The 25,892-nt window shown below is 40.1% G+C and overlaps 2 protein-coding genes across 11 annotated transcripts in view; one reads left to right on the top strand and one right to left on the bottom strand.

Annotated features, from left to right (window-relative positions):
- Positions 1-6,414, top strand: part of ORC6 (origin recognition complex subunit 6) — a 34,881-nt gene extending 28,467 nt beyond the window's left edge. The window contains exon 8 of the mRNA XM_075161266.1: positions 6,027-6,414. Within this exon, the coding sequence (XP_075017367.1) occupies positions 6,027-6,040 (14 nt within the window). The 3' untranslated portion in view covers positions 6,041-6,414. The remainder of the gene's footprint in view (positions 1-6,026) is intronic.
- Positions 1-25,892, bottom strand: part of MYLK3 (myosin light chain kinase 3) — a 55,149-nt gene that overhangs the window by 19,794 nt on the left and 9,463 nt on the right. For 2 of the 10 annotated variants that reach the window (XM_075161258.1, XM_075161259.1), the window contains exon 2: positions 16,672-16,795. The exons of 1 other annotated variant lie outside the window; for it this stretch is intronic. In XM_075161258.1, the coding sequence (XP_075017359.1) occupies positions 16,672-16,680 (9 nt within the window). In that variant the 5' untranslated portion in view covers positions 16,681-16,795. 7 more of the 10 variants (XM_075161260.1, XR_012675391.1, XM_075161256.1 and 4 more) reach the window with 7 other exon arrangements.

The raw sequence follows: 25,892 nt of genomic DNA, 5'->3' as shown, positions 1-25,892 counted from the left end.
CGTGCGTTGCTCCACGTTACCCCAGCTAGGTCACATACATATGCTACCTCACTAATTCAAGCCTAGTTCAAATATCACTCAGCAGCCTGTGATCAAAGTATAGGCATATCTTAAGGTCTTATAACTGACCTTATGCTCCAATTTCAAAAACTGTTCATGACCAGAAACAAAAAAGGAGAACAATGATGGCCATATTGCAAAACTGGAGTTAGTCATAAGACTCTCCGCTTGCCCAAGACACATTGCCTGTTCTACAACCGAGGCAGTGGTTAGAGCCTAGGGCAGAGACCTCCCGTCCTAGTCCATCAGGTCACCAACAGCAGGTCATTTCACCTCTCAGTCTCTAACCGCCTATCCATAAAACTTGGATGAAGTTCTGACCTCCTTCAATCTCCTCTTCTGCAAACACCGATGAGGAGGCAGTGCATAATGGCTAGATGACAACTAATCCCAACAGTATGCTAGAATTCCCTGTGAAACATTCCTCCAGTATCCCTCACATCATCTCCTTTTATTTACACCCCTCCTTACTGCTCTTTTCACTTAGAAACTGACTAGAATCTGGAAATGAAATAAGTTTCTCATCTTTATATTCACCTTCACCTGGCCATTGCCAACTGAACTGTCAGTTCAGTTCAAGGTGTAAATCCTGCAGAGGACTGGATCTGCCTCCAGGCATTTTGCAGCGACCACAGGCAGTGACTTGTAACAATGCAGCTTTAACCAAGACGTATCAAACTTTTCCATTTCTCCAAAAATCTGTAGAACTGAAATTGGAACTGCAAGCAAGTACAAGCTTCATCTCTCTACAGAATTAGATTGATACCTATTGTTCTCAACACTAATGGAAACTCTTTATAAATTCTTCTGTCTCCTAGCAGTCTAGCTCACTTGTCAGCCTCTGGCACTTAAAAAGGGAGACCAGGAGAGCACTCGGAAAGCCTGAAAAGGTATGCTAGCATCTAGCATTGCCCTGTTCTTGTAGAAGTTTCGGTGTACCTTCCACCAAAACATTTTACAGTTTTGGTGAAAATATTTGCATTAAGATACAAATGGACATTTGCATTTGAGCTAAGCTCTCCTTACTGTAATCGCACCTCCACATACAAGGAGATTCTTGGAATGAACAAACCTCTTCCAGCTCTTGCAGTTTTCCCCCCCTTCTTCCCCACTGTGGGATACAAGCCATAGTGAAAACTGAGAACTCCCATTCACCAAAACTAATTCCAGATGCCTGTAACTTTTAAAAACAAGGTTAATCGATTCCAAAACACGATATCAACTACGCACCAGTCTTGTCTGTTCCTCCCTCACTGCCCTCAATAATTACGAAACACTTAGGAATTGATGTCTAGGAACTTGCAAACACAAGAACTATTTGATCTGAGGAGCGAACAATGTTGATGGAGTTGATAAAGTCACAGTTTCATCACAAAGATGTAGCTAAAGACAACTTAGATGTCTACGGACATATAAATCTGCTCAGTAATGTGACCATAAGTCAGCACAGGTTTTGGTAACTGGCGTTGTGTTCAGAATTCATGATCAATCAAGAAAACAGAAGCTTCTTCCAACAAAAAATGCTTCCACTCAGACTTTTCACTGGGGCCTCAATTCAGCCACTAACTTGAATGACGTTGCTGATCTTCGAGCACTGGTAGAAGCTGAATTTTCCCTTACAGTAGCAGTCTGCTCCTCATACTTGTTACAGGATTGCCTGGCACACTTTGGGAACCTCAGACATAAGACTGCAAGGCATGTTTTGAGCCTTGGTCTCTGCCTTAAGAGCCTTGCAATTCGAAGGTCACAGCAGTAACCTATAACAGCAATACTGAAAGGAAAACCTGAATTATACGTTATGCAAGAAATCGGCAGGAGAGCCTAAAGCCTGCTACATCATAAAGAAAAATATGAAGAACAGTAAAACAAAACCAACCTCAACCAGGATTTCCAGCAGACTCCCCTTCTTCCAGGGCACAATGCCTTTGAGAATAAAATCCACTACTTTAGAATTTTTTAATACTTCTCCCACAAATGTAATAACTTTATCCAGTGCATCAACCCTTTTCTCTATCTTTGCCAGCCTCTCCTTATGCTTCGAGGCATCTAGCTGGGCAGCTTTCATCAATTTCAACACTTCTGAGCATATGCTCTGGATATCAGGCTGGTGAGTGCTGTCCGATATCTTTAGGCCTTTTTTCATTGCATCTGTCTCATCAGAAGCTGCTCGGGATACTGTGAGCTTGTTAATGCCTTTTTCTACATCATCAATGCCTTTGTTAACTCGCTGCAGTTTGCCTGTCAGATCTTCTTGGAAATGCAACAGTTTGTCCATCTTTTCATTCAAGAGATTCAGTTTTTTGTCCATCATACTTAAATTGTTCACTTTTGTAGGCTGTAACTTTGTCAGGGCATTTCCCTCTGCAAGGTCCAAGCTACCTGCAGACATTGTGTCCAGACAGCAGGACGTCAGATAGATTAGGCTGGCTTTTCATTAATCATAAATTAGAAAATGAGGGTCTGAAAGTTCATCTTCTTTAGCTATTCCTATACCAGACAACCTCACTTATTGGAGTCGCTGGAGCGTATCATGAGATAGCTACTGCACAAAAGATTTATTTCTGTGTTATCTATTTCTTACTGTGTGCTTTCAATGATGGAGGTAATTTGGCACCAGACTATATTTTCGTGGGCCTCCTTGACGTCACAAAACCATTTAAAATTCTTTCTCGAGTGGCTGTTGATAGGCAAGCATCCTAACAATTGCCAATGCCTGAGCAGACCTCTGGAGGGAGAAGGATTGGTTTTATGACCAGTTTTAGTTCTGTGATAATGAAAAGAATTTGCTAGAGTACTTCTCTTCGTTAAAGAGGAAAAATACAAAAGTAAATTTGGTGGCCTTGTGCTAAGGCTTGGAAAAATTCAGCTTTGTAGCACAGATGCAGAGTACGCAGCAGAGACACAGGGTGTGCTTTTTAGGTTGGCTGCCACTTGAATTTAAAAATAGAGTACAATGACAAGGATCCGAAATACGTATCTAGCACCAGCATGTCTTTGTCAACTGAAACTTCTAAAATTAAATCTTTCTCCCAGGCTATGAAAGTGAACCAAGTAAAAAAAAAAGTCTTCATGAAGACACAGCAGAATTAGTCCAACTATTAGCAACAAAATTATTAAATCATAAATCTTATTTAAAGGAGCTGTTACTGACTTGCTTTCACTTCTGAATCACGGCGTGTCTACTACAGAAGTTGCAGTCAGTCACTAGAGAACAGACAGGCAGTCACTTTATACTTGCACAGCCCCCACTGCCACAGTTCCGAACGCTTTAGAAACATCAATGAATGCATCCTTCCAATACAACACAGAACGCGGGTCAGTCCTCTCCCGCAGAGGATGAACTGCGGCATCAAGAGATAAAGCAGTTTGTCCCATGCCAGACATGACACTGTGTCAAACGACTGCGTCTAGTTCCCCCAGGTCCCTTTTCACTGCTGTGTGTATGTAGAGCAGGGGAGAAAGCAGTGGGGAAATCCTGCTGCCGCAGGAGTCCTGGTGTGACAGAACAATGGAACCACATCAAAGCCATGGGCTTTGGGATACCGAGCATCCCTTTGCCTCCAATCCCTTCCTCATTTTTTGGAAGGGGCATATGGGAAGAAAGTGTAATTCCTAAAGTGAATTTGCTGTATGAGATAGGACATTCTAGAAATCAAAGTCCTTCCTCTACACACTGCAGAGTAATAGTGGCATTAAAATTACCCTCTAAAGATGTTAAGTCCTTGCCACTTTTGTAAGACAAGTTTTTTTACCTTTACAATAAAAAAGGTAAAGGTCTTCCCAGGCCACCAAATAATTATAGCCAACCTGGTGGTTCTGTGACATTTAGAGGCCAATAACTGGCTCTACAAAAGATAGCAATAACTTTAATACTTGGACTGTTCATCACCTTTAAGGGAGAGTTTGAATACCAAGCAATGACTTTAGAAGAAAACTTGGCCTGTGAAAGCTGATGGGAGTTGGAATCTCATGCCATGTCACTTCTCCTGATCAAAAAAATATTTTAAAGTCACTGGCATTTTCACAGCAGTCTAGGATAGTATGGCATAAATTTTATGATACCCCATATAATCTTATTTTGATAATCAAGCATACAATGCAGTAAAATACACAGCTCTATCTTGAAAGTATAGGATAGTATAGCATAAATTTTATGATACCCCATATAATCTTATTTCGATAATCAAGCATACAATGCAGTAAAATACACAGCTCTATCTTGACAGTATAGGACATTGGCAAAAAGAGCTTTGCAACTCTACTACTGCATTTAAAGAATCAGAGTTTTCAGCCAAGTGCCTTTAAGTAATTAATTCTTTCAAGCCTACAAACATGCTTGATGACAAATAATCAAAACAGCCAACATCTTTGCTAAATCAAGAGTACCAGCTGAATGTTGTCCTCTTAGGGACAAAAAGAAAAAGGTAGAGTCATTTGATGGTTATATTTAAAGTTGGACAACTTGCAGCAAATATTTCAATACGGAAACCTAGCCACAGAAAGTCATCCACAGTTGCATACTTAGAACTTAAGTTGCCACCAGCAGTGTGCTATTACAGGCACAACACTTACACTTGTGAAACGAAGCAAGTACAGTAAAAGTGCACAACTGGCCTCTGTGTTTGTGGGCAACTGGGAATCTTTTGAAATCTTGAACCTTCTTAATTATTTAACAATTGAGAGCCAAAAGCATTAATGCTGCCCCATTGTTATTTAGTAGTGTTATTATTCATATAACTCTGATTATTTAATCCTCCTCACATACAATGGACTCTAATGGTAAATGCTGTGCAAAACAAAAAAGGGGACTTCAAAAAAACCAAAAAGGAAATCTCTGAATTTATCTCAGTTTACACAAGCAGACTTGCCTGACTGCAACTGAAGGGGCAAACACCATCTCTTCCTCCTCCGGATTCAGCCACACGCACTGTGTATTCCAGCTATATGGAACTGATTTCACCACCTAATACCTACTCGTGCACTGTGAGATGTGTAAGATAATGCACTACGGAGAATTCTTGCTACATGCAGCAAATATTCCTTGCTAGTGTTGTCTGAGCTACATACAGGGAAGATACAGCCAAACTGCCTCCTACTCAGATACAGCTGTTCGACTTACAACACTACTTGCATCGTACTGTGCATCCATAAGCTACTTCAAAATTACGGGTGGGATGAAGGATAGAGAAGGAAACATCATTTGGCCCATAGCGAGAAGTTTTAAACATCTGTCATGACGTTATTAAGGTCAGCTTTTCTTTTTTTTTTTTTTTTTTTTTTTTTTTAATTTCCTTCTCCCCTCTCTCCCCTTTTAAACTTCTGGTAAACACACAAAAAGAAAAAGTGGCTCCAACGGATCTTACGGATTGTTTTGTCTTCAGGATGATAATATGCTCAAATTCTGGCAAAAAATCTTTTATTCCTTTTGCTTTGCGTTACAATAGAAGGCAATTTTTGTTCAGAACATTGATTTAGTGCCCAATGTTTGCATCTTGTTGAGCAGCCTGACAGAGCATTCAATGCCATTGACAGTCTCAAGCCTTTCAATACTTAGCAAAAAAATAAGAGAAAATCCTAAATTGCCTGACTCCGTATTGCAAATCATAGTATACCCATCCTTGGACATCACAAAAAAGTACAGTTATCGTAACAAATGTAATAGCCTTTTTCTTTGTGAGGAGCTATTGCTTATAATGACATTTTGCACTCACATACTGCAACACACGTTGCTTCATCTTCAGTACTCCTCCAAAGGACATCTGAAGAACTTGAAGTGTTGTATGAGCAATGAATACCAGTGAATCTTGCAGAACCTCTGCAGATTGCAGACCTATGGCTCAGTCACCCCGTGTGGTCACTGGCAAACAAACTGGCGAGCCACAAGACTCCATTATAGTCTGGATGTAACTTGAATAAAGTTTCTGATGATAATTGGTCTCCTGTGGATTTCTGCTTGTGTCTTCCAGGTAACAAAAAATGAGCACTGCGATCTGGAGTCTGTAGGCAACTGCCTCCATTCCGTTAAGAGCTGAACTGGAATGAACTTCTAGGATACCTTTAAAGTATCTCCAAGCTGCCAAGTATCCCAGGAGTTCCAGAGAAAAGGAATATAAATGCTGCAGAACCAGAACTGCAAGTGACCTTGAACTGATGATGCCAAAGACATTTCTATTCTCAAGGGGGAAATGAGAGTTTATTCCTCTTTGGTTTCAACCCCACGCACACTCTTCCAGTTGTGAAAGAGACATGTCAAAACAAGAGAAAAATTCACATTCAACACAAAGAATCTATGATATGGCCGTTCAGTTATGAACCCTCCTTGCTAGCTCTGACCCAAAGGAAGGAAAAAAACACAAAGATGGGGTGAAGGCGGGGGGGGGGGGAGGTTAAAAAAAAAAATCTACAGCATGTACTAAAGTGACAGCAGAGGTTTATATCCCAAACACAAAATGTTACAGAGGTTAAAACCAGCTGCTCAAACAGATCATTTCATTAGATTATTGCATTGCTTCCAACAACATAGTAAAACTGAAGATGGCTGAAAATAGTAGGTAAATGAAAAAATAATCTTTTAAAAGGCCGAAACAAAGCCAAAGTTTTATAGAGAATTTGGGGGCTTTGGGAGAAGTTTGTAATGGTTGCAATGCAACAGAGTTCTAAGGAGATTAAGAACTCAATGTGGTCAAACGTCAGCAGTTTACAAAAAGAAAAAAAAAAAACAGCAGATAAGCTCAAAACAATCTGGCTACATCTGCTAAACACTAATCGGGCAAAAAAATACTAATAAATATCCTTCACACATTTAGAAACCAGCTGTCAACTTTTTCACGTTACTCTGAAAAACTACTTAATCTACATCTAGTTGCTGCAGCTCATTAACATACACTTCTAAGTTTTCCCCACAGCAAATGAAAGGGTAACTAAACTTTTTTAGGGTACCTAAACTTTTGAAAAATTAAGCCCTACACCACTGAGTAATTTCTCATGAACAGCATGTTTCCTAGACACACGATAGGTAATAAATCATGTCCACAGAGTAACGGTGCAGCAAGAGACCAATTCTCATGACAAATGGCAAGCACTGAAATGGGCATTGGCTCTAATTTTTAGGAATAACTTCCAAGGGCAAGATATTCCATACAGTCCGGATAAGTCTATCTAGTCCAATAGTTGGGTTTCCCGCTGAGATCTGACAAAAGATGTCCATCTGCCGTGTTTGGTGGTGTACTAGGAACTGACCCACACCTGCCTTAGAAGGCCAAGAACCTGACGTTCAAGACATGACTGATGTCGGCTGGTGGCTGAAATCGGCCTGCACGGTAAAAGGGTCTACAAAGCACTACCAGTCTCCCCAGGTGACCCTGGCATGATACATTTCAATATTGCCTAGCTAACAAGAGTACAACGTTACCGTAGTACTAGATCAACTACATCTTAACAATCACTATATAAACTTCTGTTTTTATTTTTCTATGTATTTAATGACAGAAAACTGTTAACGCAGTAGGTTATGAAATACTCTCTTGCAAGTCCTGACTTCTTCTCCCCTTCTTTGTTATTCTTTTTCAAACAATTGAATCTAAGTGTAACGCTCCTGGGCAGTGGCACAGCTAAGGATAGGTTAATGAATCTGAGATCCTGCGTAGTATTGCAGTGCGTCTCTGTCAAGCAGCTGACCGCAGATAGCTGTACGGATCAATTATGACATTTCATTTACATCAAAGTGATGAGATTTCTAGATAACACTGTTTACCATTTGCCCACATGGCTTAACAAGAACCTTTAAGTCCTTCCTCCAGGTTACTTTGCCTCTCGGGAGGCCAAGAGAGCACCTGCTGCCCATCCACATTCACTCACTTGACGCCAGAGCTTATTCTCACCACCAAGTCTGTCACCCACAGAAATGACATTAAGCAGCCGTCTCAGCCAATCTTTCAAAATTTTTTTTTTTTTTTTTAAAACCCAAGCAGCTACTAAACTGTTTTACCAACTTGGACCAGAAGGGTGGTCATCAGTAACATCTCCCTGAAGTGGTGGTAATGATTTCACCCTCCCATTCCTCCACACCCTCTGACAAAGGGCTCTCCTCTGGAAACTGAACAGAAAAGTCATGTTGCTCATTCTGCTTTCCCTGAATTTCAGTGATTTTATATCTAATGCAGTCAGTTTGTTGTAAAGCCTGCTAATTTTAACAGTCAGCCACAAAAACTACCCCTGGATTCAAGAAGCCTCTCATTTGCAAGATGCTTTCTCACTACTGCTAGGAGCTCAGCAGAGAACCCTAAGGCACCTTTTACACCTGCCAAAAGCTCTTGTGGCTATGGCACTTTGCTCAGGTACAAGTCATCGTCAGTCAGTAGGGATCTAATGTAATGTAGAAGAGTAGCCTTGGCTGTGCAGTCATGCCAGTAGGAATAAAACCAGGAAAAGCAAATTCCTGTCACTGAAGTGATGTGATAGGCCTCTCGGTATAAATATATAGGGAACAGGTCTGTTGCATAAGAAAGGGTTATTTCTAGACCCTCAACTTTTCAGAAAAAAAAAAAAACCTTACATAATCCAGAGTTCGCTCCAAAACACATTGAAACCAGCACAATCGTTCTTGCTGACTCGAAATTTGACTGGCTTCAAATCAAATCCCTCAGAAAAGTCTCTGCTTTGCCAGCAGCACGCTTTTGTTTGAGAAGATGAAAATCACCAAATTGCACTGTGCTTTGTGTTGTCTTCTGTTCCCTTCCTACTTCAGAAGATCTTTTCAGCTTCAAATTTGAAAAATCACCACAAAAATGCACACACGGAGCTGTACTAACTTGTTAATTTGTAACCATTGTTTCCAACTTCACCTTTCTCAACACCATGACTGACAACTGCTGTAAGAATATATCCAATAATTTTCTTGGCTCCTCCACTCATATTTCCAAAGTTAAAAGGCAATAATACTGTTCCCCCAACTACCCTTCTGCCCTTCATAGTTACTGACTGAAGTATGATCACCTCGAACACAATTTTACATCGCATAGGTTTAAGTGTTTGAAAGGTAAAACACACGAGCACCTCAAATCACGTCAGACTGCACTGGAATTAAGTGTTCAGGGGCGGCCACACGAGGGGCAGCCTCCAGCCACTCACAAACCATTTGACTGGACTTGAGTCTGCCTTGGCTACCGACGCACACTTTTGGAACCTTCTCCCGAGCACTTGCAAAAGCAGTTAGTGCCTTTGTTTCAGGCCGTGTGCAAGCTGGAGTCTCAGTTATTGATTTTTTCTCTCTCACATTTCCATCCGACAGTTGCCATTGTGGTACAACAAACACCAAATACTGTGCTCAGTGTTCCTCGCTAATAATGGTCTTTACAGGAACCTAACAATGGGGAATTTTTTTTTTTTTTTTTAAGAACACTCCTTGACATTGCTATTCCCCACTAATAACCAGAACACCATGTTAAGGAAATTCTAGATCAAGTAAATAGTCATCTGTCCTATAATGAAGTCTGTTATGTGCTATATTCACCTGCTGATTCAGATCTCTCTGACATTTTGCTTTGACGTCATTCACAAACACAGGAATAACTTCATCAGTTCAGGGTTAATCTCAGCACAAACTCTGCTTTGAAAAGGATTCAGATTAAGAGAGTTTGGGTACAAAAGCTGGAGGTTTTGCAAACCCTTCTCAGTAATCAAATACTCACAGAGAAGCTACTTGCACTCCTTCAGGTGAACGTTTAAACTTCTGGCAAAAAACACAGAAAATGCTGCACCTATTTCAGATGTGCAAAAGATCTTCAGCTAAATTTACAATGGCTTTCATCAAGTTGGAAGAAAGATACAGGAAACAAACAAAAGAATGTCATCTACAGAAAAGCTTGTCTGAAAGAAAATTATACCGCATGCCAGTGGAGCTGCAGAAAGCAGCTAACAACAGGCGTCACGCTTTCCAGAGCGAGGAATGAGATGGCAATTTTTTAAAGTTTATCTTTCTAAAGCAGATAGTTTAAGAACAGTTGGGTGTGAATTAGAAGCCTTGAGTTAGGGCCCCAGTGGTATGATTAAGCACACTAATCCATTTTTCCATCTGAAGTTGGTATCTCAGTACAAATATCTAGTAAAAACAGAAATCCAGAGCACATTCGGTGCAGCCATTTTCACTCCCAGAACAGCAAGTACTCCCTAGAGCTTCTATCAGGAAGTTTTGCTTCTGAACCACCTTGCTACCTTAAATCAACAGCCAACAGACTCCAGAGTATTAATTTTAAGCAACCACATACAAGGTTCTCTGCACTCATAAGAAGCTCCTGAATTAAAGCTACTAAATCATCACAATTTTGCAATTCTGTTATTAGATCAGTGACAAATTCATCTCCAGATCCATTGCAGAGACAGTTGTGGTTGTAGCGTAAATCCAGATACACTGATAAGCAGCATTAGGCTAAAAAAAAAACAGCACCAAGTGCTGGCACCATAAAGCAAAATCACTCAGAGGAAAGCAAGCAAATAACACTGTTGATAAGAGATTCAGGATATAAATGGTTTGGATTTCATATTAGTTGGTATCAGGAGTAGCTGTCACTGAAGGGCAGCAGGGCAGTGCCAGCCACACATCTAGTAAGAGTACATCAACATCTTCTCAGTGTGAGAAATTAGGAGAGTAGTTAAAATGCTGGAAAAGACTGCAGTAACATTCTGCAGAGAAGTGAGCACCGGGACAGCAAGTTACACCTGGCCAGTCTCTACTTACAGTCCATGGAAGTGGTGGAATACAGAGCTCGCTGGCTATTGTTCAGCCACAACAGGAGGGACAGGAAAATTTTGCAATCTCTAAACTGAATCTAGTGAAAAGTGGATCTTAGGAAATTCTGCATTGACTATAACTCGGTAGAAAGTGCACTGAAACGAACTCAGTGCCCCACAGCAACGACCAACAGCTTTCTACCTGGCTTACCAAGACAAACGATCACTGACAGCCATGGTAAGAACTGTCCTGCAGAGCAGGATGACCCAGTCAGCCTTTTGATAACTTGCACCAATGTTTTCTGGCCCTAAGACTGATAATTCTGTATAAAGCAAACCCAGAAACAAGAAGGTCAGTCAATAATCACATTTGTAGCAACTGTGTTCTTTTTATACCAAGTGAGGTCAAGGAAGGTGCAATTAAAGCTGTGCCAATTCCTAAAGAGGTGCTGAGAATTAACCAGGACCTGGAAGCTGAAGCTCCCCACACTGGGCTTCTGGGGGACTTCAGCTGGAACTGGGAACAGGAACCCACCAAGAAAATATCCAGAACAGAGCTATTTATAGAAAAAGGGCATTTCTTTTTAATTCTACCCAGTCTTATACAATACCAGTGGGCATGCAATGACAGTGCTGGAAGGGGTCAGGTCTCTGAACAGAAGCATTCAGGACAGCACACACCTGAAGTCGGAGGCATGTGTAAATAAGTTGCATGAGCCAGAAAGCACATGTACTGCTCAAGTCTGAACACCAAAACGAGGACACAAAGGAGAGAATGAAAGGTGAACCACAAATACAGAAGATAACAGCAGGAGGACCTGCTAGCTCCTGCTATCTCAATTCAGCCATGGGAGAAGGTGAAAACAAACCTGTTTTGTAATGTCAGAGACTATATATAGTTTACTACTCTAGTTTCTGGGATATGAACCGTCTGAAAGGATACTCAATAGAATATATTTAGACTGCAAACCACTATACACTGGTGCAAAATTCAAACCGGAGCATATGACATCTTTCTCTTGAGTTCCCACAAAGCCTGGGAACAGAGAGTTAACAATTGAGATGCTCAGAAATTTTCCAACCATGTATTTTTCTAAAAGTCCCAATCCTTCAAAATGGCTTACTATTTCCATTGATTTTTCTTCATTCGGTCCACCTTTCTGCTAGCTCTCCGTAGCAGCCTGCATGTAGCCTGCCCAGACTCTGGACCCGAGGACGGTAGTTTCAAGGCCCCTGCAGTACGCAGACTGCCCCAGAGCCTGGGATCCCAGATCTGATCTGCTGAGCAGAGGAGTGATCCCCCAGGTAACCAGGAGCCTGAACTGCAGGTGTCAAGGCCTGGTCTCCATCAGGCGTCAAGGCCTGGTCTCCATCAGGCCTATCCCAGCAGCTCTGTAATCCAAGCATCAAGTAACTACACAAAACGGGAGACAACTGTTCAAAGAGACATTAAAACAAAGGCAATTGTTGCGCAGTGCAAGACATTCAAAAACGAATACACAAAGGTCAAGGTGCAAACCAAGAGTACCTGAGGAGTTTCAAATAACCCTACACAGGACTCCCAGAAGAAGTAAGTTAGAGTAGCAAAATCAGTAAGATGTTACCCAAAAAAAAGAAAGTGGAATGCACACCCCCTCCCACAAACAAGAATTAGGAGAGGAGCATCAAGATTAGCTTCTGTGAAGGACAAGGTGACTTCAGATATCTCATTAAGTGGCCAAGTCCTAAAATAAGAGTCAGCTCCAGCAAGACAGCAGAAGAAAGAACTGCACCACCAAGGTTAAAAGGATTGATGCAGCTGAACATCAAAGCTGTTCAGCTCATGGAAAGGAAAAGCCTGAAGGAAGTATAGGCAACTTGGTCTTCAGACACATGTTAGAACACTCCTAGCACTGCCTCACCTAACCAAGAGTCCGCTTAATTTCAGAAACACAAAATGCCTCATCTTATTGCTTGAGCATGAACTACACCCTCCACTGTACATCTGAGCAATAACACAAATTTCCAAGCAATCTGTAAACACACTCAGGGCACTGCTTGCAGAGCTACCTAGTGTTCTGAGTCCTTCCACACCACCAGGATCAGCTGAGCCAGCCACTTACTCCAGTACAAGCGGGCAGATCATCAAGTATTATACCAGAAAGAAACTACGGTCAACAAACATGCGGACAACAGGCTCCACACTGCAAGCACTGAAATCCGAAGTGTATATACACTCATCAGCTCCTGCTGGAACAGGCTCAAACCCAACTTATAGGCTGCCATTCTACATGGGAGAAGAGAGCTCTCACTAGGATTAATATTGAGCTTACAGATTAGAGCAGTTCTCACCAGCTTTAGTAAGAATTGTACGCATGGTCCAAGACACTGTTTATCCCTATATGCTTCTCTGCTGGTCGTATCCTCCAAAATGAATTTGAGCCTTAGCTTTGTGAATAAAACAAAGAATGATTTTCTAAGTGATAAACATCGTGAGTTTGGTAAACTGGCCAGAGTGATGTAATCCAATGCAAGACATCCAAAACAAAGTTATTTTTGATTCTTAGCTCACTGAGGACTAGGAAAACCAATAAATCAAACTAAATCTAAGATAGCTTTTACCTGTGGACCTTAACATGTTTTCAGAAGAGAAGTATCATTATCACTAGTTCTACAGAAAGGCAAATTGAAGCAATGAATATGAAAGAATTACTCAGTCACCCAACAGATCAATTACAGAGAAACAAGATATTCTGAATCTCATTATAGCCTTCATATTATTGCGAAATGCTAACTCTGCTCTGCACAGAGCCAAGCCACAGAATGCCATGGAGACAGAGAACTGCAGTACTGGCTTTTTTCCCCAAGACATGACTAGTCCAAAAAACCCTGATCATTTGCTTTGATGGTTCTAAAGCCACCTTCTGTAGTCCTTCCTGAAACATCTTCCATTTGCATTCCTCCGGCAACAAGCAGAAGAAAATTGCATGTATTTCAGGCTGCTTAATATCTTTCTTTAACAAAAAGTTGAACATCAACAATTTAAACACATCATTATCTTTTCAGCATGAAGAACAGTTGAATAGTATATTCAATTAAATTAAGAGACCAAAATTTTTTTCTGCTCTGTTGCCATAAATAGACAATAAATCATGTGGCCAGAGGGGTATGAAATGTATCTAGTCTTCTGAGCCATTCTGTTTCTTATGTCATAAATGATATCCAGAAAGTCATATTGTACTGTTGGCTATATTAAATCCACTACATGATATTACATTAGATTAATTTGAGGATTTGGAACAAGATCTTACTTGTCGAAATTAGTAGAAATGTTGCTATTTTCTTCAACTGGGCCAGAATTTGGTTTATCTCTGTTGATTTAGTTCACTTACTCCATTGGCTCTTTAAAGAACTAAATGATTACAAATACAAACTCTTTAAGAAAGCCCATGAGAGCTAGCATTGAGGAAAATACATAAGAAAATCCTTTCTTCAAAATTTTGAAAGAAAAAAAAACCCACAACAATCTGATCCATCCTCATCCAAACTGCAACTCCTACAACTTTTTTTTTAATTACTTGAACTGTATTATATGTACATAGCATTCTTTTTAAGGTTGCTTAAGTCCATTTTCTGCTCTTATCTGGATAGTAATGGTCTTTTCAGCAACTCAAAAAGTGTGCAAATGCAAACAAACTGAAGAAAACAGAAATAGTGTTTCCCTAGACTTCCTACAACTGTAACAACCGAAACTTAACTCCACAGATAGCATTAAAACACAGTGTGGTTTGGTGAAGAGCTTATAATGGTAGAAAACCAGATTCCTATTCTCTTTTCCACCAGTGACGTCTCTACGTCTCTCTCCTCTTGCAGGGTTTGTGGTCTGTCCATCGGTGGTTAAGCTTTCACAGGCAGAACCTCTTTCACTTTGTTTCCTCGGACCCTTGCACAACGGGGTTCTGATCTCACAACTTTTAAGTACTGCCACAGAGCACACAGTTGAGGTATTGAGCGCCTGGCGCTCAAGTTGATTGCACTGCTTTTACCACAGGTTGATGCAGAATTTGGCTCCTCATTAAATCAGGCTCCTCAGTGTGAGCCTGCCCGACAGATTCATTGTCTTAAAACTCTCAGGCATATGACAATGAAAGCAAAAAGCTGTAACAACCAACCTCCACATAATTTGAATGGCAGTCTGGCATCCTATACTACAAATACACCACTTAGAATAAAAGTTTTAATGTGCCAAGGCTCTCACGAAAAATAAATTTGTTTGCAAAGGCAAAGCCTGCACTCACCATTTCAGAAACACCTCCTTGACGTCGGCAGGTGTTTTGCAAGCCAACAGACTGCACAACCTGGCCAAGAACGTCAAACGCACACCGCACTTTACGAAAGGCACAGAAACCAATACTGCGCCATCTAGAAAGTTTTTACTTTCAAACTAGGCTCACAATAAAACGCTAAGGAGTCCCTTACCGTAAATCTCTTTATGTAGTCAGAAACACAAAATCCTCCCATGCTCAAACGAAGGGATCTGTGCAGGGAAGATTCTTGATATAAAGTTCCCATCCTGTTGGGCTTGTATAGTGGTCACCCAGGTAGCCTGAAGCCTTTTACTGAATAAAGCTGCACAGCCTCCCTGGATCTCGCTAGAATTCTGCTTGTGAGATAAACTAGGCATTTAATCTTATCTTGCACTACACCAGGCATTTCAATCATTTCTCTTCCTTATCAGCATGACTAAGTTCTATCCGTATCCCAGCAGCTCACTTCCTGAATTACTGATAACAGCTACTGTAAGGCACGGAAACAACAGAAGATGACAGCCAAATCTCTTGAGTCACTACAGTCCCTTCTTTGTATTTCTCTGTTCCTTAGCTTATTTTTGCCCAATTTAACTTCGCTTTAGCTGTTACTTAAGGACAGCATGTTTGCTTCAGCCAAGCAGTGACAAGACTGTCATTTATCTGACCACTGTTTTTTTTTCAGTGACACTGAATACTGCTGCAGAATATTTGCTTTAACATAACACGGTTATTATACACGTGGGCACTTCTTTTATTTCCGATTTCTTAAGCGATAACATAGGAACAGAGGGAACAAAAGAATGGACAAAAAAGGACAAATATTCATCCTCCATCAGAATTCACATACATATTTATGCCTTCAAGCACTGTTTCTACAGTCTGATGCTATGCGCACAGAGCCATTCACTTCAGTCTGTAAAATACCTTACAGTCAAACAGAAGTACTCACACAAATGTATGTTGCCATGAAATCCATGTAGGCATATTTGTGAACCCCTAGATTTAGAATGTTTTAAACTTTTTTCTACCTACAGAGTTAGGTAATAAGAAGCCACAATGCACCCAAATGACGTTCCTCCTCATGTATTTGGTCCTCAGCTAATGAATTCCTTTTTATTTTGCCCCATGTAAAACACATTTTTTTTTTATTGAGTTCTTACCTATAAGATTGTGTCAGTGGAGTACAAATATACTAAGACAACAGATACCAAGATGCTGGATGATCTAAGAAGGAAAGTAAGTTCCGGAGAAGTAGAAGCAAACCTACTTCCAGTTTTCATCTGTGTTGTGCCTTCCTTTCCAAATCTGCCAACAAGCTGCAGTAGAATTAGCTCTGTTCGATTACTAGCTACAAGTGATCTAACATTAACCTGAATCACATCAGGCATGGGTATAAAAAAAATGACAGCCACTCACTATGGACCAGTGGCCTTTGAGCATATGGACAAGCATCTCAGACAGCAGTATCTGGGCTTAGCATGGGCCATGCCTTCACTGCTTAAATCAAAATAGAAGTGTGTTTTATCACAGGGTGAGTGCACGTGCACTCCCCCCTAAAAATAATCAAGCAAGCAATGGAGATAAGATACTGTACCTTTATCATTACGATCTAAGAGACGTCAGGTCCAGAAGTGTGGGTATAGATCCCGCTAGCCCTCTCACAGCAAAAACAAGTGCTTCGTTTCCACTTGGGTTTGTACAGCAAGATAACCAATATGCTGTAAAAAAACAAAATAAAACCAATGTGAGTACAGACAAAACCAGTGAATTAAGGTGAACGAGGAACTCTCACAGGGCAAAAGCCAGGGAGGAGATGGCCATGCTTGTTGCGCTGCAAGTATTTTTTACTGCCTGGCAGGGAAAGTTTTTCAGGCCATTCAATGAACGAGTGAAAAGGCCAGGGGTTGCCTGGGGTACAGGATGATTTGACCGCAGCCCATAGAGGTGAGAGAGTTCTGGCGAGAGGTCAGCAGTCTAACATCCTGGGAAAGGGGCACAGGCAACCTGAGGCTCCTGAGACACTGGACTTAGACCTCCAGAAACGAGAGGTCTGTCAACGGTCAGACTCCTGGGTAATTTCTAACTCGATCTCTGTGCCTTGGCTTTTCCACTTGTAAAACCGAGTTAAACTCTTCCTAGCTCACAGAATATTTTCAGAGCTTTGGAATCTGTTATTACTATTCGCCCTTTTAAAAGGCAAAACCAACCTATAAATCCTAGGGCAAAATTGCCCCAAAAATTTTAAGGCGCGTCAGCTAGCTCCATATAGCGGTACAGGAAGACTTCTGAGCAGCAAGCAGTGAGACTGCTGCTGAGCCCTTTTGCTGGATAGGGTAAGACTGTTGCAGGCTTTATGGCAGCACCTCAAGCAGTATTCCTGGCGTTTGCACAAGGAACACTATCCAGCCAACTCGCAATGGGAGAGGAGACTATCCACAGGGGCATCAACCTCGTGAGCATGGCCTTAAGTTTTTTTATTAACATGTAACTGATTGTATGAATTAAAGACCCCTGTTCCAGATCCTAAGAAAACAACAAATACTACAGCTGTTCAAAAGGTGTAGCGCTTAATAGATGAGTCAGGGGATCCCTAGACCCAGGGAGGGAAAAAAAGTATTTTTAATACATTTGTGATTAATTCCAATAACACAAATAATCATGTTGTTACTCCAGATTTAATAAAGAGATGCTATTACTTAATGTGGCAGCAGAAGCATGTACAGCATGTCAGCGCCATGCCACAGGGGAAAGCTTGCATGACAAAGACAATCCTTTAGGAAATTTGGCAAGCAGTCCGGAACAAGCAATGGTCAGCCTACAACCTTCCATTAGCAGATCTAAATACAGAACTGTAGTGTAAAACAACACCTTCCTACAGTATTTTCACTAATTAATACTAAGAATATAATTATTATGATGATGAGCTTCACTGACTTTGCTTTTTCTCCATTTTAGCTTCTGGAAAAAATAAAGTTGGAGCTTTTCTCTCCCCCATTTTCATTTCAGATCTTATAATGCTGATTCTGGACTCTGCTGATTCTGTTTTCAGAAGAGTATTAAAAGCAACAAATCAGTAGCAACTATCTAACATCCAACCCACAACAAGGAAATTTCAAAAATGTCACTTTTCACAAAGTGAAATGTATTGCTGTGGATAGAAAACAGGCAATGGACGCAGGACTACATTTTCTTCAGTACTAGGGAAAAGTCTAGTGAATTTTACATGCAAGGAAAAACAGAGTTTGGTGCCTTGCCCTAAAATACTAAAAGCTAGAGACAAGGAAAGTGCTAACTTTGAGTATAGGTATTCCAGTATAGGCTTTGTAGATGTCACGAGATATCATGTACTTATAGATTAAATGCAAAGCTTTCCAAAAAATCATGCAAGTAACACCCAATGAATGAAATCAAGATCAAGGTTAGTACTTTAGCTTTTAGTGCAACTCTTTGAATCTGCTATACTTAGACTCCAAAACTCCTCTTTCAAACCAAGAGAGGTGTTTGCCAGCTAGATCAGGGCATTCGGAGCAAAGACCAAGAAAAGGAAAAAGGGGCTATTAATTACTACTAGCTTCCCCAGCCAGGTGCTGACAGGTATGCCAATTCCTGCACTAACTACAGAGTAAAATGAAGGGGCTCAGCATTTTTCAGGTGACCTCTCTCATCTCCCAGCCATCAGCCTCTGAATTAGGAGGAGGTGCATTGCTCCACAAACACATCCCATTTTCAGGGAATTTATAATCTAAACAACAATCCCTAGCTGAAACTATCAACATGGCAGTTAATACACAGTATCTTCCTTCCTGAAAAATAAATAAGGAGAAGCTTTACTCCCTTGGCACATTTCTTTCACACACACTTAAGAGTTACTAAATTACTTAAGTATTTTAGAGCCTTTTTGTCATTAATAACCAGGGGCAGGGAGCTACTAACACTGATGCCACCCAGTTTAACTCATCATGACTATGCCCAAAACATCTACCTGAAGGTTCACAGTTCTCTTCCAAAAGGGATTTCCAACCTCTACCAATAACTTACCCTTTCATTACGCTTCCATCCATGCAAGAAGCTAGAACTGAATGCCAGCATGCAGGAGCGTTCCCAGGGAAATGCACGCAGAATCAGCAGGCAGAGTATTGATACCAGAAATGTTCAAGTCTCCTTCTGTATCTATCAGGACAAGCATTCAGGAGTCTGTGAAGACTTTGACTGATGAGGCATTTTCTAAGAGCAGTCAATTCCTGGTTGTCTCTGTGCCAGTATCAGCACATTTCTAGAGCTGCTCCACTCACAATGGATTAGTATTAAAGGCCAGGTCTGAAAGCCTCCCCACCTCATTAATATTCATTTTATATTTTAAATACCATTTACTCAAGGACTCATCCCCAAGGCTAGAAGCCTCATAGATTATATTCCATTTTTAAACCTACAGTATTCGCTCTCATTGTTTCAGAAGGAAAACACTAGCAGAGGCAGCTTTAGGCAGGCTGCTTTTGTTTAAAAGAATAGTATCTAAAGCCCTGCTTTAACTTCATTAGCCCACAAAGATTTGCACTACAACGAATCCTGCCTGCAGAGCACAAACACAAGTACAACTGTCAGCAGATTTTTCATTCTTTCATTATTCTGCTTTTGTTCCAGCTGCCAAAGCGGATGGGTATAACGTCTGCAGCTGAATAAACTCAACGAAAGGCAACTTACCTAGTGAACACTTTAAAAATAGCTACCATCACCATCAAAACAAATCAAAAGAGACAAAGTGACTCAGTATCTACTTTGTCTCCTGGCAAGCATGGGTGGGTGAATTTGCATTCAAAGCATACCACATTACTTAGCAAACCTGGCTTTGATGGTCATAAAAAAGGTCCTAAGGAGAAGAGATTCAAGTCTCCTCTGTAAGGATGGGGGATGATTTTTGGGTAGTAATCTTTTGCTTCTGTATAGCACAGAGCCTGTAGGTCAACCCTACAGACAGCAACAAACAAGTTTGGGATGCTGAGGCAGACAGCGCCTGCACCCTTCTAGTCTCCACTAGTGAAGGAATGAACAGCAAAAGGGAAAAGTAAGATCAATTGTTCTAGTTTTACCTTATTCTCCTTTGCAAAGCATTTGTTGTAACAAAGATCTACTGTTCAACAGCCTGTTAGCTTTTAATGTGGAGAAGTAACCTTTTGCAAAAACCTGAAACCGAAAGAATTTCACACCATTGTTCCACTTGCCTTCAAAAAAAAACTACAATAGTGAGAAATGCAGATCAAGAGCGTTTCCCAGAAGTAAGATGGGATGAGTAGGCTGTCACTTGCATTGGATGATAGATTTTATCAAGCTCCTACTTTGCACAAGCACTATTCTGTATTTTTTATAAAGAATTAACTCAATTAACACAACCCTCTCACCCACTTGCCCAGGCAGCCACAAAGCATAGCTGGTAATTACAACCTCTCATTTTAATGGTCCATTAACTAAAGACGACATCATTTCTGTCAGTAGGCCCCATAAAGTACACATGCAGCACCAAAATTTTATGTCCAATGAACATGTGTGGAAATCAGATTTATAGGATCCTTTACATTTGAGTCTGAAATTCAGAGGTAAGTATTTAGATGTATTTTAACGTTAGCAGTCTGGATTGCTGACTTTTTTTTTCCTTTAAATCACTGTCCACTAACTAGGTTCATTCTAGTCCTTAAAAACCGTCTTTACAAGATGTTTCCTCATTTTGAATCAGCTCTGAAAAACACGGATTAACACACTCAATCCCTCTCCCAGTGGTAGTGGGGGATCTTGTTCATCTTCCACATCATGTCTAAATCGGTTTCTCACAAGAAAAGCCCAGTAAACTTGTAACTAAGGATACAGATGAGGAAGCCCAAACAACACAGAAAAAAATAATACAGCCTCTGGAGAATTCATTTTTCAAACCACCTAACTTTTCGGTAAAAAGGAACTGCCCAACTCTGAGAACAGCTTGCGTAGCAGTATCCTTACTCCTACAAATGCAGCACCTCTCCAGTCACCTCTCCCTTGTTCTCCAAATTGTCCTGCTCCTCCTTCACATCTCCAGAAATCTGAAACATATGCATTGCTTTCTCCACTATGATATCCTATAGAAGGTATCCATGTCTCTCTCCCAACAGCCTTAACACACTCATCTTTAATTCTTATCATTACACCCTTCTCCATTCTCTAGCTAAGTCTAGCTTTTCTTTTTTCTACCCTCACCATTCCCAACGTGGTCACTCTGGTCCCTGCCTCCTTCTCACGGCTGGAGTGAGCCACAGTTACCTTCCTCCCATTGCTATATAAGGAAACTCCACTGCAAATATAACACTAGCTAATAACGAGAATTGCATGCCTGAAATCCCAGAAACTGAGATGAATGTAATCATCATACAATAACAGTGTGCCAGTGGCCTTTTAAGTCATGGTGCTTTTGAGTATTACTGCAGTCATAACAAGTGCAAGCTGTCAAGAAGCCCTTTGTTTGATCAGCAAAGAAGCAGCAATAAATTGACAAGCAGCAAACAACAATCTCAGAAATAATTAATCTAATATAATCTCAACCCGTTAGTCTCACAAAATATCTATATATCATTTTTGTGACTTTCTCAGACTCGCTATGTTCAAATAATATTCTTGTTTCCCAGGAATGCATTTGTAACGCAGGCATTCAAAATAGAACATGTCCCCTGCTCTTTTCCATTTGCTGTATTTTTATTTTTGATCTTTCTATAGTTGGTAGGAATAGGGTTCTGTTCATTTTGTTTTCAAGTTCTTGTAATACATTAACAATCTAATAAAGATTTTAAAAGACAAAACATTTTACAAGACATTTTCCTGTGTTACTGTTGCCATCAGTCTCAAAATCAAAATTGCTGAACAATACAAATTGTTAAAGTATGTCTCCTCTTCCAAACTTTGTACTCCTTTAACCTTTTTTTTTTCCAGAACTACATTTAGATGCATACGCATGAGCTGTACGTAAACGTGAGCTTCGCTGTTGCTAAGTAACTGTGTGCCAGGAGATAGCACTGTGAATATTGTAAGCAACATCATACAAGTTGCCAAGTTCGTAATTTGGTCAGTGCCAAGAAATGTAAGCTAAATATTTTGGATGAGACTCTCAGATCTTTTTAAAACAGGCATATGCAACAATGAAAGAAAAATACATGGAGAAGTGACTAGACTCATGAGTAATCCTACACTGTGGGACACTTCTTCCCTATCAGGACAGTTAAGACTATTCTTCAGAATGCAGCTATTAGTATTTACCTAAATTAGGCTTCTTTCTCGATTTCCATTCAGCCCATTATTCACTGCTTTGAGGTACTATTTTCAAAACACTCCACTACGTAAGTGTTAGAAAGACATTCCATCATTTTAAACATTCAGTTAAATAAACAGTGTTTTAAAAGTAACTCTTGAAAACCCTTCATTGGATGTCAAGACCTGTTACTGTAAAAAAATCCTAAGAGTAAATTCTAATGCTCACCTTCAAATCTTAGGATGGATTTGTCCACTCAGTTTGGTAGGGAATTCTACTTGTACAATTATTTTTTTTATTTTTTTTTTATTAAGTTTTTAATTTAGTTTCTTCTTTTTCAACAGAATTAAGAGGTAAAACTACAGGATCAGGCTCTGAATCAGTACTTGGCCAAGACTCAATATATCTCAATGTCTTAAGTATCTCAACCTACTGTATTGTTTTTCATTCTTTGGAATTGCTCTGTCTTAAAGAACAGAGAGATTTGTTACTTTTTCAAGATGATAGGAAGTAATCATTATCCTCCACTGCTTCAGAAAGCTAAAGTAAAATGCAATTATGCCTTAACCCTCATTCTACAGTAACATAGGTTCCTTAGTGAATTTAAAAAAAATTGAGCCTTGCATTTCTAACTTCATTCATTTGAGGTTACACATCAACATTTTATTTAATAAAGTCCTCCAGCTGACAGTCTCAGGCAAATTAACAGCTATTCCTTTAAGAGTTTCTTACACTCATGCCTTTTCTCTGACTTCTGTCTTGTGTTCAAGACAAAACCTGTACTACCTTCAGGACACTCTGTGTGGTTTCATAAGATAAATTTAATACCTAGTGCACCTCTTATGCATGTTATGACAACACTAGATCTAAAGATTCATGAACTATGCTGTTAATAAACTGTAACCCTTTACTTAAATAAAAATGTCTTTTAATACATCAGAAATATTTTAATTTATTTGCCAAAGTAGTAAACTCCATAAACAAACATTACTTTCAAATAAACAATACTTTCAAAGACTACCGTGCAGTGCCAGTAAAATCGGTGTTAGGACTCGGTATCATTTATTCATTTTACTGAAAACCAGAACTCCTGGTTCACCTGTTGCTCTAGCTAGTTCAGTGACCTTAGATGAAACGCTTTGCTGTTGTTGAGGATCAGGACCTGGGGCCCAGACTACCTACAGAGCAGACTCCAACCACGCATCTCATCATTATGCATGCTCACATGTGCACGTACACACACACACACACACACATTCTGCTCCACAACTTCTCCAAATAAAGCAACTCAGATCTCAATCTGAAGACTTTTCTTTATTAGCAAGATATTTTCAATAAAATATTCAAAGGCTGTTTATTCCAAGACAAAACGAAACCCACTAAGACTTGGAAAATTGCCAGACTACTCATGTTTGTACTTCTGGTATCTGGAACACTCACTGTTCTTAACAGCATTTTATGGTCTTCAACACTGTCCAGGATTAAAAATAGTATTTATTTCTTAACCCTTATGACAAAATTAAAGACTAAGTTATGATAGAGAGAAATAATGCATAGTAGGAGACCAAAGGCAGTAAACTTTTATAAGATGGAGTTCAGGTTCTATGTACAAAGCTAAGAAGCACCAGGAAAAGCAGCTTGTGGGGGGTGGGGGGAAGATGAGGGAGGGGTACCTAACTTTTTCCTGGGAGATGTGCTGCACGATGACACCAAATGATTCATGAGAATCATGTTTTGAGCTTGAAATTAAACAACTTTGGTGAAAGCAGGTTTAGGTTTTCTTCTGGAGAAAAAAAGAAATGCACAGATTTATCCATTTCCACTGCCTTCTGCCTAATCAATTTCTTGCTTTTTACTTAGATTGCACATCCCACTCAACAGCTAGCAGCTATGAGCAGCCCTTTTTAAAGTAAGAGCAGGAAAAAACCCACTCTAGTACATTAATTTACAGATACTTTCAGTTCATTATGAATCCACAATATCTACTGAAATCATGCAGTGTATTTCTATAGTGTCTGATCAACCATAAGGCAGCAAAATTGATCATCTTCATCTCAACAGAAAAACTGCTTAATCAGACATAACTTCGGGGCAGCCAGACTTTCTGTAACTACTAGTGTAGAGTTTTGAAAGTGACAGCCTAAAGGAGAGGGGGGACACAAAAGTATTCTGCTACTTATTAGAGCTGTCCTACCATCACTGCTACCTAAGTGGCAACCTCCAAAAAGGGCAGGCAAACAACTGGGGAAAGCAACATCTTGAAATGCTACAGTTGGATTCGCTAAGAGGATATTCATCAGAATCCACAATGAAATAAAAAAGTAGGGAGCCTACTACAAAACACTGATGACATTGTTAATGCTTTGAAGGATAACAACTCACCTGAAAGTGTGGGTTAAACTTGTTAACATTTGCTCTGCTATATTTTCATAATAAGCAAGAAGTGAGGCACAACAGGAAATCTGTAGAGTGAAACAACTGGTACTGAGAGCCCAACACCTGCTACAGGCACACCTGGTCCTGCAGACCAAGCACCCATTAACAGCTGAAGGGCATCTTCAAGGTCAATTTTTTGTAAAAGGAATCTACTTCCTGCTCCCCAAGACCATTCCATTATGCAAACATACGCACTGGAAGTAGAGACTATCATGAGATTTGCTTCAAACACACACTCCTAATCCAAACAAAAACACTTGCATGGATGCACCTAGAGATACAAAACAGGACACCAGCAATACCTGCATGTGTCCATGCATGCAGAGGAATCGTATTCTGGAGAACAGCAACTCAGAAAGGCTTAAACTAAACAGTGGTTTAGGACAGCTTTCTGGTTACACTGTTTAATCACAGGTTATCAATACCTTAAAGGTTATCAGTGTCTTAAAGAACAAAAGTCAAGCACCATGTCCTGTTAGGCAGTAAGATACTAAGCATCCTTAATAGGACGGTCCAAAACACACGGAAGACACAGTACTGCTAGCAGCCCACATGAATCATTGTTTCACTCTAAAAAAACCCTAGAAAAACTCAAAAAAAGTTAAAAAGCACTAAGGTAAAACCAACGCAAAGGTTTAGGACCTGATATTTGAAGCAAAGATCTCAATTCTAGTTTCCCTCTTTGTAAATCCTGCTGCCCAACCACAGGGTGATGGTAATCTGCAAAGTATTCCCCAATACCTTGCCCGATTTTCAACTTTTTTTAATCAATCGTAACATATTAGAGTGAAAATAACAGGAAAACTGGAGACATTTGTAAAATTTGACCAAAGAAAACTTACATATATAGGACTTCCAGGGGAGGTGAAGAAGAGTTTCCTTAAAAGATTTTTTATTAAATTGCCAATTGAAAGTTCAGAATTCTTTTGTCTTGACAAATTATTCATTTCTACCAATTTTTACAGCTCAAGAGCTAACATCCTACACAATTGATGAAGCCATCTATTTTCAGTGCAGATAGCCAGTAACACCCATTAGCAGGATTTTAAGCTCCCAAGTTAGATATGAGTGAGTGATGTTCTAAAGAAAAATAATCTTTCAGTGTGCTTTCACCG

The sequence above is a fragment of the Calonectris borealis genome, chromosome 12, assembly GCF_964195595.1.
Source record: "Calonectris borealis chromosome 12, bCalBor7.hap1.2, whole genome shotgun sequence".
In the NCBI taxonomy this organism is placed as follows: domain Eukaryota; kingdom Metazoa; phylum Chordata; class Aves; order Procellariiformes; family Procellariidae; genus Calonectris; species Calonectris borealis.
This window is presented reverse-complemented; position numbering and strand designations above follow the sequence as displayed.